The sequence below is a fragment of the Erinaceus europaeus genome, chromosome 4 (genome assembly GCF_950295315.1).
Source record: "Erinaceus europaeus chromosome 4, mEriEur2.1, whole genome shotgun sequence".
Classification (NCBI taxonomy): Eukaryota; Metazoa; Chordata; class Mammalia; order Eulipotyphla; family Erinaceidae; genus Erinaceus; species Erinaceus europaeus.
The window spans coordinates 29,983,657-29,998,539 of NC_080165.1; the positions used below are offsets into that span (position 1 = coordinate 29,983,657).

The 14,883-nt window shown below is 33.1% G+C and overlaps 1 protein-coding gene across 1 annotated transcript in view; it reads left to right on the top strand.

Annotated features, from left to right (window-relative positions):
• GMDS (GDP-mannose 4,6-dehydratase) overlaps nt 1–14,883 on the top strand; it is a 655,177-nt gene that overhangs the window by 159,470 nt on the left and 480,824 nt on the right. Inside the window, exons 5-6 of the mRNA XM_060190785.1 lie at nt 8,190–8,301; nt 9,983–10,024. Of these exons, the coding sequence (XP_060046768.1) occupies nt 8,190–8,301; nt 9,983–10,024 (154 nt within the window). The remainder of the gene's footprint in view (nt 1–8,189; nt 8,302–9,982; nt 10,025–14,883) is intronic.

Genomic DNA, 14,883 nt, shown 5'->3' on the forward strand with positions numbered 1-14,883 from the left:
CCCTAAGTTTCTTCTTTTAATTTTACTTATTTTTATTATTTTATTGTTTCACAGTAGGGCAGTTTGGATGGGTCCCTTCATGCTTTCAGGTTCATAGTGTCCTAAATGGTCACACAGAAATGGAGCAAGAAACTCTGTTGCCAGTTTAGGACACACCCCAGTTTACCTTCCGTGTACTTAGCTGTCATGAAAAAAAATTCAACAAATGGCCTACAGAGAACTGAAAAGGCAAATACTGATAATTATTAAAGAATTAGAAAATAAATGATATCCAAGAGGTAGCTATAGCATTGAACTTTAATATGTAATTTAATAATGTATTTGTATATAAACCATATTTGCTTTCTTTAACATTTACTATATATTTCACTCTGGAAGCATACTTTACTTAGTTTTAAGTTTCTTCATAGGCTCATTTTTTTTCTCGTGTAGAGATAGAAAGTGACTTATTCTTGCTTTTTAGTTATAAAAGGAATTATTAAACCCCTTTTTAGTGTTGAAGTCTTTCACTAGCTTTATCTGATTCAAATTGAGTAACTTGGTACTTTTCCTTCATATATATAGAGAACAAAACACACTTGGACCAATGTGCTCCTTCAGTGTATAATTACAGCATAGGTAGGGGGCAGCCTATTTAACTTCCAGAGTAAACAACCAAGAGTGCTGTTCAGAGCCCTTGCTTATTATTCATTTATTTATTTTGGATCCGGAGAAGCCTGACAGGGATATATAAGTAGAACAGGAAAATAAGTTGTAGGCAGGGGTCTATTGGAAAGGGAACTGTTAGAATATGCTAAAAATGTTGGTGAAGGTCTGGTTCTACATCCCATATAATTGTAAGCCAGAGTGTCTGAGATCCAGTTGAGTATAGCTATCTACTCATCAGCTCTGCCTTCTGCTTCTACAGGTTGGACTAGCATACAAAATACAGGAGGAGGTACACAGGTGCGGAACAAAGCAAGAGCTAGAATTAGGTGACTGTAGAGGAAGCTGGACTTGGTGGGAGTGATTGAGGAAAGTGACATAGGATGTAGGTGAGGAGGGTATCTAGGTCTAAGTAAAAACTATTTGATTAAGTACTGTATGTGGTCTTTTTAAGGCCTTTCTACTTGCTTGTTGCACTCATTGAGGAACTGTTGATGATTGTGCATTTTTACTTTAAGGTATATAGTTTCCCCTAACTTATGGTTACATGGTTGTGTCTTATGCTGACTGTGAGACTTTGGCAGGATGCTCAACTTCTCTAAGCCTTCATTTTCTCACTTATAAATGGTGACCCACCACCTTACGGGGTTGCTGGTCCTGAGGCCTTGCTTCTATATTAGGTTTTTTTGTATTTGTTTGGATTGTAATCTCCCTCAGTCCTTTTACTACTCACAAGCTTTCTTCAAAGGTCAGCTACTTCCTGACCTTTCTGTTTAAACTGGTAACTCCAGAGAATGGGGGCAAGGCCCCTTTCTGATGCGCTAGGGCAGAAAATACAAGCATTAGGAGCAAGGGAGGGACACAGGAAAATGCAAACTAGCTACTATGCCCTGCCTCAGACCCCATGTGCTGTCTACTAAGAATTTTAGCCAAAACAAGGCTGAATTTCCAGAGAAACAAATGTACTGAGGTATAAAGCATTGAGCCTATATGTCTTTCATTGTTGCTACTGCCTTCCCTCTGCTACAGCCACTATTTGGGATCGTGTGCAAGAATGTTTTCCTAATTCACATGACTATTGTTTCTTCACTGAAAGCTTAACTTATTATACCTTGTTGTAAAGGGGGAAATGATGTTTTGGACCCTTTTAATATTTATTAAATGGGCCATAGAATTCAGAGGTGGAAGAGATATTGGTAATGAGCCAACTCAAGCTGTTATTGCACAAAATGCTGCCTTGAACTTACATTTGATAGGCAGCAGAGCCGACTCTCTGGGCTAGTGCCCAGATCTGAAGTCTTTCTGTTTTACTGTCAAACTATTAATCAAACAAGGCAGAGGACCTCTTTAAAGTATGAGAGGAAATAGTACTAGATTCTGACGTTTAAAATTTTACCTCTGTTGTCATTCCCACCAGTTACTGTGCTGAATTAAAATTTTGATGGGTAGGTTTGAGTGAAAAACACTGTTTTTTCCTTGCTAGAAGGAGGAGATTCTAATTAATGCCTTATTGCTAGTATCTGTGTGGCTAGGGAGATCCCCAAATATAGTCTTGTTATCTTGTTAATGATATAAAAATAAAAATAATATGTAAGGGACATGGAAATTCCCAGTACTAATCAGGCATAGGGATGATCTTTTCGGTTATGATAATTCAGTTCAGTGTAAGACATTTATATTGAGGGCCAATACTATGCTGATATGCAAGTAATTTCACATTAATTCTACAGAAGGATAACATTGCCATTTATTGAATTAGAAGAATTAGTACTTTGATAATAAGAATGAGTAATTTTCCTATTTTTATACATAATTTTAAAAAGAAGTTGTCCAGTCAGCTATATGGCTACAGTATTAATTTGTTAGCTAAGATTTAAATAAGTTCATGTGTTACTGTATCATATTACTATATTATAATTTCATATTTGGTCTCTGAATATAATTAAAGGTTAGATATATAAATTGATATGGGCTTATGTTTATGAGGTAGAAAACTAATTCTTAATCGCATATGTATTTATATGTGCTTAGAGCAATATAAAAATCTGTGGTTTGTTAGCAAATTATTAATATTGAAATTATGAAGGTACCTTTTAGTTAGGATTTACTTTTAAAGGGCAGTGAGTGCAGCTTTGAGAACCTGAGGATTAATAATATTTGTTCACATTTAAACTTAATAGCACACATACTGTAGAGTGTCTGTTTCTTGAGAAATGAGGTCCCTGACAGGTGAGAGGAGTAAAGTGATCAGGGCAAAGAATGGATGCTTTTTCTCTCTGTAATAGCAGATTTCTCAAAAAAGTTTCTAAACCCCCATTTCTTTCACGTTGATTTTCTTGCTTTCAGCTGTTGACACAATCCCCATAATATTTAACAAATTTGGTAACCCCTTTCGTTTTGTTACGCGTTAAATTTGCAGTATAAATCCCTTTTCACTTTGTATAAACTCCACTAATGTTAACATGGCCAGTCAGTTCCTATGATTCTTTGGAAAACGTCTATAAAAATATTTTAGTTTATGCTAAACATTGTCTTATATTCATGAGGGCAGGGCAGGAGTATATGCTGCTGGTGGGTCCCTGTGTGTCATCTGGCTCAATTCTTAGAAGCCTGTTATAGATTTGTGCAATTGAATTCAAATCTAAAACCACTTAAAAAGTCTTTTATAGTCCATTAAGAATTTATATGAGAGAAAACACTCAATGAAAGTTCTCCTCTCCTTGTTCAATAAATACAATAAAACAAAACAGATTGTTTTGTTTTATTGTATCAAGGTGGTATTGTAATTTTGATAACAGCTAATAATATTTGGAATTTTGTTTATAATTAGGGGACCACACAAAGTTACGTTTGTTGGGATTTGCACTCTTAATCAGCGTATAATAGTGGTTTATTTACTAAATGTCATTTAAAATATTAACTTTGTAATAATTAAGCTAAAATTAATGCAAATAATTAAATGTACATGTTTTTATTGATATTAACTTATATATAATATATGATGTACTCTAAGTGAAAGTTTTCCCCTTAGGCTTTCATTAGTGGATGAAAACTGTTTTAAGGATTCATAATTAGTTTAGAATATTTTAGGGGCCGGGAGGTGGCACACCCACTTAATCACATATATTACCATACTAAAGACCCAGGTTCGGCTCCTGCTCCCCACCTGCAGGAGGTCCACTTCAAAAGCATTGAAGCAGCTTTGCAGGTTTCTAATTTTCTCCTTCACTATCTTCCTCTCCTCTCTCAATATCTCTGACCTATCTAATAAAAATTAGGGGAAAAAATCAACAAAGAGTGGTATGTTCATAGTGCTGGCACCAAGCCCAGCAATAACCCTGGTGGCTATGTAAAAAAAAAAAAAAAAAATTATGGGTCTGGTGGTAGCGCAGCAAGTTAAGCGCATGTGGCACAAAAGCACAAGGACCAGTTCGAGCTCCCAATCTGCAGGGGAGTCACTTCACAGGCGGTGAAGCAGGTCTGCAGGTGTCTATTTTTCTCTCCCCCTCTCTGTCTCCCCTCCTCTCTCCATTTCTCTCTGTCCAGCGATATCAACAACAACAATAATAACCACAACAAGGCTACAACAAAAGGGGAAAAAATGGCCTCCAGGAGCAGTGGATTCATGGTGCAGGCGTTGAGCCCTAGCAATAACCATGGAGGCAAAAATAAATAAATAAATTACAGAAATTAAGATGTAGAATTAAATAATACCTTATTAATGCCACTGTTAACCTTCCCTCCAAAGAGACTTACATTCAGGAGTTGAAACTAAGCTGTTCTTTTAAAGAACCATATAGAGTGCTAGGTATAAAATATGATTTCTGATTTACTATAAAATTCTTTTTGTTTATGTTTATTTTTTAAGTTGATAGAATAATTATACAATGAAGCATTTTGTCTTTGAAAGGAAATTAGAGAATAATTTATTTTTACTGGAATAATGAGTTAGGTACCTTACCATTGCCAACAAGAAACATATTATGAGAACAGATTCATTTAGATTTTCCATTTTTGAAAAAACATCAAATCCCTGAAAGTATTAGGTATTATAATATCGCTATTTTAGGGCGAGAGGAGATAGCCTAATGGTTATGCAAAAAGAGTTTCCTGTGTGATGTTCCACAGCCCTAGGTTCAATCCCCTGTACCACCATAGACAAAAGCTAAACAGTGCTCTAGTAAAATTTTAAAAGATATATATATGGAGTCGGGCGCTAGCGCACCGCGTTAAGTGCATGCGGCACAAAGCGCAAGGACCAGCATAAGGTCCCTGGCTCCCCACCTGCAGGGGGGTTGTTTCACTGGCAGTTAAGCAGGTCGGCAGGTGTTTGTCTTTCTCTCCCCCTATCTGTCTTCCCCTCCTCTCTCCATTTCTCTCTGTCCTATCCAACAACAACGACATCAAGAACAACGATAAAACAACAAGGGCAACAAAAAGGAATAAATAAATGCCGTGTTGTCTCTCTCCATCTGTCTGTCTCTCTCTCTCTTTCTCAAAAAGATATATATTATATAACTTTTAATAATAAACACATTGTGTTCAATGTGTAAGGGTATTATTTAAAAATTACCTCCCAAAGAAATTAAACATCTGCAAATTCTTCACCATTAAGTTTAATTCCATTACAAATAGAAATTCATGAAGACTTGATTTGAGTTGTTAAAGCATGTTAACTTATTATTACTGAGACTGAAAGTTTCTTACTAAATTAAAATTTTTAAGTGTTGAGTTCAATTGTATATAGTTATAGTGCTGATAATTAAAAGGAAATGTTCAGCAGAGATGAAAAACATTGTGTTGGTTGCAACTATGCAATTATTGTAATGACAAAATGGTAGAGGTGAGGCAGCTAGTCTGAGCTTTTGATTTTTTTGCTATATCAGGATAAAATTGTTTCCTGAGTCTCCTTTCCACTTCTATCCTTATCCATTTTACTGAAGCTATTTTTTAAACAGCAAAAAGTTGCATATGATCTGGAAGATAGAAGTATTGGGAGTGCAACAAACTTCTGTTTATTATTTGTTAGTGATTTACAAAATTACAGAATAACAGGGTTACAATTCCACAACATTGCAACCACCAGAGTTCTGTGTCCCTAGCCCCTCTATTGGAAACTTCCCTGGCTCTCCCAAAATCACAGATAGGGGTTAACTATTATTTGTATATAATTGCACATTTTTTTCCTGTTGTCCTGTCTTCTCTTCCTTTTTAAGTCACATCTACACCTATTAATTCACCCGAATGTCTTCTCTCCTCTTCTCTCTTTGGATTCTGATGGAATTGGGTTTTAGAGCCCTGTAGTCATCTTCCCTTTATAATTCTCTTCCTCTGAGAGTATAGACCAACATTTGGGGGGGGGGGTTGCAGAAGGCGGGAGTTCAGGCTTCTGTAATTGCTTCTTTACTGGACGTGGGCATTGGTAGGTGGATCATAGCTCCAGTTTATTTCTATCTTTCCCTAGTGAGGTAGGGCTCCGAAGAGTGTGGTTCCAGGACATTTTGGTGAGTTCTCTGCCCAGGGAAGTCAGGAGTGTTTCTCTTGTTTGCTTTTTCTGATACTGACATTTGTTGGAGCAATTCAGAATCAGCACAATTCATACTAATGGGAATATAGAGAGGCTTTCTAGTGCCGAGACCTATTTCTCTATCTTCAATAAGAAAGAAGCATTTTGCATTATAAGACAGAATAATCGTTAGCTCTTAGTGTTTGAGCTCTTAGTGGTTTAAATAGTAGTGATTCCTATTGTTAGTATTCTTTTTTTCTTTTTATAATTTTTATTTATAAAATGGAAATATTGAGATGACCATAGAATAAGAGGGGTACACTTCCACAAAATTACCACCACCAAAACTCTGTATTAAACCTCTCCTCCTTGATAGCCTTCCTATTCTTTATCCCTCTGGCAGCATGGACCCACGATCATTATGGGGTGCAGAATGCCATGTCATGCCATGCCATGCCATGGCATGCCAAGCCACGCCATGCCACGCCACGCCACGCCACGCCACACCACACCACACCATACCATACCATACCATACTATTGATAGTATTCTTTAAAAATTTTTTAAATTTCTTTATTGAGGAATTAATGTTCGACAGTATATACAATAGTTTGTACATGTATAACATTTCCATGTTTCCCATACAACCCCCATTAGGTCCTCTGTCATCCTTTTTGGACCTGTATTCTTCCCCTGACCCACGATAGTATTCTTTCTTAATGGTCATTTCATATATCATTTTATGAGATATTTACATAGTAATTTTCCAAAATGTATTCATTTTGTTGTCATTACTTTAAATGACTTAAAACTTCATCTTTTTGTCATATTTTTGCCTTTTTAACTGCAAACATTGCCATATTAGCTAAACTCAACAGTATTGGGATACTATTGATTTTAGGTAATGTTAAGTTAAATTTATCTTCAACTCTTAAGTTTTGAGAAGTTACTCTATAAAGAAATAAGTAGAGTTCTCTGTTAAGCTTTTGAATCTTTGTGAGGAAACACAATATTCCAGAAACTCCAGTCATCCGTTTAGAGAGATTCTTTTTTGGTGCAGGAAAGAATGTTGTGCCCTTTTGTACACATAGATGGCAGCAAAGTGTTACAGACAGCGGAAGTCTGCCCTGTAGCTATAATGAAAGATGAGTGACAGTACAAACTGACTCCTATCAGCTTAGCTATGTCCTGTAGAAAACATAAAATAAGAAAGCCACTATTGATAACACAAGAGTATAGAAGAAGGAAGAAAGCTATGAGAAGCTATAATGTACTGAATTTCTGGACAAATCCCAGGTGGGAAAGCTTAATCTTTTAAGGTATGTCACCCACTCCTGTAAGATGATAGAAATCAGCTATGATAATATGCATGTCAAAATAAATAGACAGCGGAGGGTTGGGGGAGCCATAGGGAAAAAAAGGGAAGTAAAAGAGAAACCATACACAAGTTGCAGCAGCAAGTAATGGCCTGCTGCCTGCGGGTGCTGTCGTTTGGCCTGCATGTCTCCTCCTTAGTTAAGCAAGTTACAAAGAGGAAATGTCAGTGCATGAATTAGGCAAACATTCCATGGGAACATTTGCTCAAATGTCAGCATTTTAGAAAATAGAATTGCAGTCTACTATGGTCTGGTCCCCACACTGTATTTGCCACTAAATACAGAAGTACAAATATATTTGTTCAGAATGCAGTTACAATTAACAAGGCATTTTATGTCTTAATCAGCATTCCAAAATAATGACATAATCGCTATAAAAGATGACAGCCATCATTATAATTATAATTAATATTTAATGTGTCTGCTTCTGAGCACCTTTCTGTGGCTTCCCACAAATTTCCAAGGTCATTTTCAAGTTTTAGAATTGAATTCAGTGAAATCACAGGCATGAGGATCTAATGACATTCAGTCATATTTGTTAAGAAACCCGAGCTCTTGAAGTGAGTTATAAAAAAGCAATTTGTAACATGTCCTTAACTATCACATCAGTATCGTGCTACTTATAAACTATATATGTGCTCCTTGATAAAACCCTAAAACAGGGTAATGTCATTCAGGGAAACATTTTCCCTATCCTGTGTATTTTTCTTGATCTGCTCTCCTGCGATTTAGTACCACAGACTAAATCTCTGTGTCGCAGAATTGATTCCAAAGGTGTGTAAAACAACTTGCTCAAATGCAGTGTCTGGCAAACCTCTTTCATGACAGCAACTGATTTCTCACATACTTATTATTATTTTTAGTAAATTCGATATCTTAACAACTCCTTCCTTCATTTTGGGGGTTCAAAAAGTAACACTTAATATAATTTATTTCTCATACTTAATGAAGACTTATTGAGAGTATGCTGCCGTTCAATCTAGCTGCTGTAAGCAGACAGTTTGGAGGGAATGTGGTTTGCCAGGGTGTGCGGTGGTTTCTAGCCCCATTTGCTTTGCACTGTAATGGGCCTCAATGTTGTTTTAATGAAGCTTAAAACATATTCTGAGTGCTTTTTGTTACTTATTAATGAATGATTCACTAGTACCCTGACATATCTCAGTAGAAAAACAAGATGTATACACATACTGATTTTATGTTTCTATTTTACATAATCTATTATATTAATTTCATCTGAATCAAATGACAGGTCAGTGTTCCTCTATTTTTTTTTAACTAGTGAGAGATAAGCAAACATTAGATCTAAGAAAGTGAGTAAACTAATCACAAAGCAAATTTAATTCTAAATATGTCATTACTTTGTGATTTTTGTGGGCTTTCAACTTAACTAAATGGAATTTCATAATTTTCATACAGTTATTAAAATCAAAGTCTAAGGTACTTGGATTAGTCACAAGTATAATTAACTTTCTTGGTAAACTATCATTGAAATAACAGATATACATAAAGGGTTTAGATGAATATATGCTGTGTAAAATAAACTTTCAATTAGGATATATGCTGTGCAGGTGACTTTTTCTCTTATACTTTTAGTCAGTTCTTACTTTCCACTAGAGTTAGACTATATGCTTACATGGGATAGTGTCATGCAGATTATTTATGTGACGTTTACATTGCCAGAGTTTTCATAAAAAAAAACAGTGTAACATCATTTCCTCTAACTTCTTGTTTTCAGAGTCATGTCTAAAGTGAGAAGATCTAACAGAAGAAAAATGTCAGCTTTTGTTTTTAAAGTAAATGTGTTGTTATTAATATTCAGTTAGTGGAATATCAGTTTCCCTTAAAAATATTGTAATTATTTTTCATAAATAATTAAAATTTTTGAATATTTAACACTTCTTCAATTTCCTTAAAATACTTGAAATAAACTTTAAAAATGCACTATACAAATAAATTTAGATCCATGTTTCCAACAAGAAAATATATTTTATGTGACTTAGTGGTTTTTCAATTTTTTATTAATCTCTTATAACCAGTTTGAATTTGTGAAAGCTGTACTTTTGTAAAATGTAAATGTTATAAAATCTAAGTTGAAAATTTCTACTATTCTAAATGATATTTTAGTAGTACCTATTCTGAGTATTTCTTTTCCTTAGTAGTTAACTTTTATTTAATTACTCCTGTGTTTGGGATTATACAGTCAACATTTTTAAGTTCTTAACTTTTCTTATGCTCACACTTTACCTTTAATAAAATTTTATGTAAATATCCTATATTGAATATTTAAATATGTAAAGTTACTGAAATGATGAGACTATAACCCCAAGATGTATTTCTATATGTTCATTGTTTTCATGAAGCATTAATGGTTAGTGGGAAATAATATAAATGTGTTAATATTCAGTTTTGGCTCCATATTTAACCTTTTGAACACCCTCTTTTTGCTTTTTCACAGATTACGTCTTTAGTTTTGGATTTTATGTTCCATTTCATAGAGGTATTGTCCATAGTTTATATTTTTGGAGGAATGATTTCAAGTAGATTTTACAACCCTATGTTTTGTGGGGGATTACTTTAAATTTCCTTATCCCTCGTTTTCGCTTTTTGAAATTCTTCTTGAGGATACCACTTATTAAGCTGAGCATCTTTTATGATTATGAGTCTTGATGGTGCAAATTTACTGGCCAGAATCCAGAGATTTAGCTTTGAAAGAAATTGCAAATGTCTCCAGAGAATGAAGTATTAACATCTCATTTTTTTCTCAAGCTTTTTCTTTTGGCAGCTTTTTTGAACTTTCTCTACTTTCTTTCTGTCTGTTCTTCCTTCCTTTTTTCCTTCCCTCCCTTCTTTCTTTCTTCGTTCCTTCCTTTCTCTTTCTTTCCTTCATCCTTTCTTCCTTTCTTTCTCTCTTTCTTCTCACTCTTTGATGTGTACTTTCTGTTATATCAATTCTGAAAGAATTTATGGATATATCACTGGAGAAAATATGTATTTTAATTGATTACATTAAATATACCAGTTACACACTTATCTGGTCAGAGACTTTCAACTCCAAGTCAGTAAAACCTTACTCTTCATAATATGACATAAATTACATAATTAAGTAGTGTTTTCATTAAAAACATTTTAGTAAAACTCTTGACATTTGAACACAGTCATTGTTTTGAACAAAATCTCAGTGTTATCGTATGTTCATGAAATATTTAAAAAAATAGAAATACTGCAGGCTAATTTCAACTATCATAATGAAATTACGTTCACAAAGAGTTTGGACATATATCTTTGTGATTTCTTAAATTTTTAAAGAAATAAAATTTAAAAATCTTTTAGTTAAATAAGTCCTCAGATAATAATTGTATTTCTATGCATAAATCAACAATAAAAGTTTAGAGATTTAATGCGTGCTTTAACTTTTCAGAGGCATTTTATTTTCACCACTGTAGTAATCTTCATTCCAGATGTTAGCACATGACATCTGTGTAGTGTTCCAGTCACATTTCCCTTTGATATTTTAAAAATATTACACATATAATATTTTAATTTATTTAAATTTGGATTTTTACTCTCAAATATTGCGAATACTATTTAGATATTTTAAATAAATAAAATTATATACTCATGTTGTTTGCACTATCTTGATTTCTCAGCCCTATGGATTTTGTTGTTGCCATTTACTTTTTATTTGCTTTCATCTGTGTTAGTGAAACTAAAGGCATTTGTTGCCACACAACAAATCTCTTACCAAATAATCCATAGTTTATTTATATTGGAATCTTTAGACCTTTATGGATACAGCTTTATAGATTTAAATCTAATAGTTTTGCATATATTGATATGCTAATTGATGTGACTCTAAAGTTGAAAATACAAATTGTTGGAACATTTAAGACATTAAGAAAACATTTAAATTTGGCTAACATTCAAAGTAAAATACTTCATAGCTTGTTTTTCTCATAGACATTTGTAATAAAAGTAACTACATGTTACCATGCGTGAGGACTTCACACTCACATCCCTCACCTGCTGGAGAGAAAGCTTCATAAGCAGTGAAATAGTGCTGCAGGGGTCTCTTTTCCTCTCATTTTTCTCTACCTCCATTTCCCCTCTCGATTTGATTTCTATCTATCCAGTAAAATAAAAATAAACACTTAACTGAAACTCAGTTTGCTCATCTGCAAAATGGAGTTTTAATTTTAGGAAGTAGCTTGGGGAAATAGGACAACATTATGCTTTCAACTATAAAATTCTGTGATTATATTTGTTTATGCAGTGATATTATGCTTATCAGAATAGTTTATATGTCTTGTCTAAGTATAATGCAAGCATTAATAAAACCTAAATATTTGAGGTTTAAATAATTTCCATACTTTGGGAGGGGTAGTCATTGTAATAGCATTCACAAGAAGTACTTGAAACTGTCATTTAAAATAGGCATACCTTTTAATGACTGAATGCAGAACAGAGCAAAGTTTGGGAGGGAAAAAACATTAAACTCCATTTTGTCCGAAAGTAGTCTAAAGTTGAGTGCTTTGTAAGTCCTTTATCACTCTAAGCACGAGATTATCTTACCTAGAGAAAATTAGTATGTGCATATTATCCTGAAATATAATTATGCATGAATAAAATATTTTGTTTTTCTAAATAATATGCCATACACACACACACACACACACACACACACACACACACACACATATCAACTGATTCTGAGACATATAAACATAGCTAGGTTCAAGTATTCATTTGTTCCTATATTTTGCTTTTATAATTGTGTTCTTATTTCTTAACAATCACAGACAATTGTAGTAGGCTCTATTGTTTCCCATATTTTCTCACCAGGGAATAATAAACAAAAATTTTTATGCCCTAAATATGTTGAATATACAGTTTGTAATTATGAGAACTTACCTTCTCAGTGTTGTACATAACTTTCATTAAAGTACAGCTTTTATAGTTTTTCTACTTAACAAATTGGTAGTGTTCTTTGTTTTTCTGGTAGAAAGGAATTTGCTTGGAGTTGTATGTATGTGGTTGATTTTTAGTATGACAGTTTGTCACTTTAAGCATATTAGAGACTATGAATTAGAGACTAAATTGGAATGTGTAATATTTAAGTTTATATTTATTGGTTTAACTAAAAAATGACTTTAGAAATTAAAAAGTGAAAGTTAAAAGTGCATCTTTGAAAGTTGAGATTATTTTTTACCAACATAACCTAGCCTTATCATCTGGCTGAAAGAAAATAATGAAAGGTGTTATTTTCCAATGTGTTTACTCTTTGTTGATTTTTTAAAATAAGGCATAGGCATTTATTTGTAGGGTTATATAAGTTAGAGAAAATATTACATTGTGATAAAACCGTATTTTATCTTCTTAACCATCACTTAGTTAAGCACATTACCCAATGAAATATTCTAATTTTGCAGCTAGTATAGATTTTATTTTAAGTTATCCAAGTTTCTTTCCCATATGTGGCATTTCCTTTATTCTAGGTAGCAAGTTTTTTAGGTTGGTTTTTTTCAACTTGTTATCAATCTTATTTTAAACCCAATTATGGCATTCCTAAAATATTTGCTCTGAGCTTTTTATAACTTTCTGTATATGACTTGTGGAAATCTTAAAAAGTTTTATGTAGAGATTGCTATTACTGTAACTCAATAGTCATGTAAAAACGAACATTTCCCTCTACTTTTCTTTTATGTAATTGCCATAAAGATTTAAGAATTTGTATGTAAACGAAGTTATAAATTACATACACATTCATAGATTGCTTTGCTATCTGCAATTAAAAAGTTGAAATTTCAAATAAACAACAATTTTGTGGCTAAGTTTTATTATTTTAAAAATAATTAAAAATTTATGCATAATTTTCTTAATATTACCCTAGCTTATTTGGCTTATTCATTAGCTTTCTTTGGTTTTCTCATGTTTTGGCAACTTATTAAAGTTTTTGTTTAAGTTGTGGTAGTAAATTTAGAAAATGGCAACAATTATTATTATTTTTTTTAAGTTCTTTCTTGGTGATGTGCCTATCCTAATCATTTATACATGTGACTGTGTTCTTATAATTGGAGATCATAGTCTTATTCTTGTACTTTCATGTGTTAGATACATTCTCGCTTTTGGTTGTCTCAGACAAAGAGCTAGACTCTTAGGACACAACCAGGATTAGGGTTAAAGCTTTCTTACTCTTGATTCAGATTTTCACTATCCATTGCATCTCACGTTCTTTGTCAAAGTATGACATGGATGGATTGGTTGAAATTCTTTCGAAGCCTTTTTCTGTGTAATAATGATGACAAAGATGTCAAGCACTTGTAGGGGACCATTAATACATGTTGTGGCAGAAGTTTAAGTGGGGGTGGGGGTAGTAGATTTATTACTAATAAAACATTAAAATTATTATATTTAAACTTAAACATAATTTACATTCAGTTTCACCCCTCATTGCTCTGTCTATTTTGATTTAAACTACCACCTTTTTCTCTTCCCTGCCTCATCCATCCTCCCCTAGCCACCCCCCACACCACGAACCTGTTTAACAGATAAGTGGTAAACTTAAGGAATTGTTAAAGGGTTTTGACTAGAACCATCTGCTTTGTTCTCTCTCAGAAACAACAGACCAGACATTAGTCCATGGGGGTTTATACACATTCTTACTTGTAATAATAAAATGTAAAAATATAAATTTTTCAAATACCAAAAATTAAGTGATCTGTAACTTAGCCTCTTTTGGACTACTGGTATTATTGTATTTCTATTGTTTACTTATTACTTGAAAACACATATGATTTAATTTTCATTTTATATAGCACTGTTTTCTTTACTTCTTGCACACTGTAATGACGTTAAGATGAAAATTATTAAGTAAACTCATTGTGTAATATACACATGTTTCTCTTTTGTAATTATTTTTACAATAGAGATAATAGTGAATTATTTTATTCTTAAGCATATGGATATTTTATTATGTGAAACTAGCAATCATCAATTTAAGTGGTCTTTAGTTGTGTGTATACACACAACTAAAAATACTGATAATAACTTAATGCCATGTATTCATTCTAACTTAATTGGGAGTTTAATGAGATAACTGCTGTTTAGAACTATTAGCCATTTTTTTGAATTGGGAACTTCCGAGTTGAGAAAGGATAAAAATCTGGTTTTTACTATTGCTAGGATAGAATTACTTTTCCTCATCTTTTTTTATTACTCTTAGAATTTAGAGCAGTTTTTAGATTGTTTCCCTATACTACTAGGGAAACAATCAGAATGTTTTTTACAAGTAGTAATAGGTTGCTTTTTTCCTTTCTTCTTATATGTTGCTTTTGATGACTTTGAGTTGCACTTGACCTA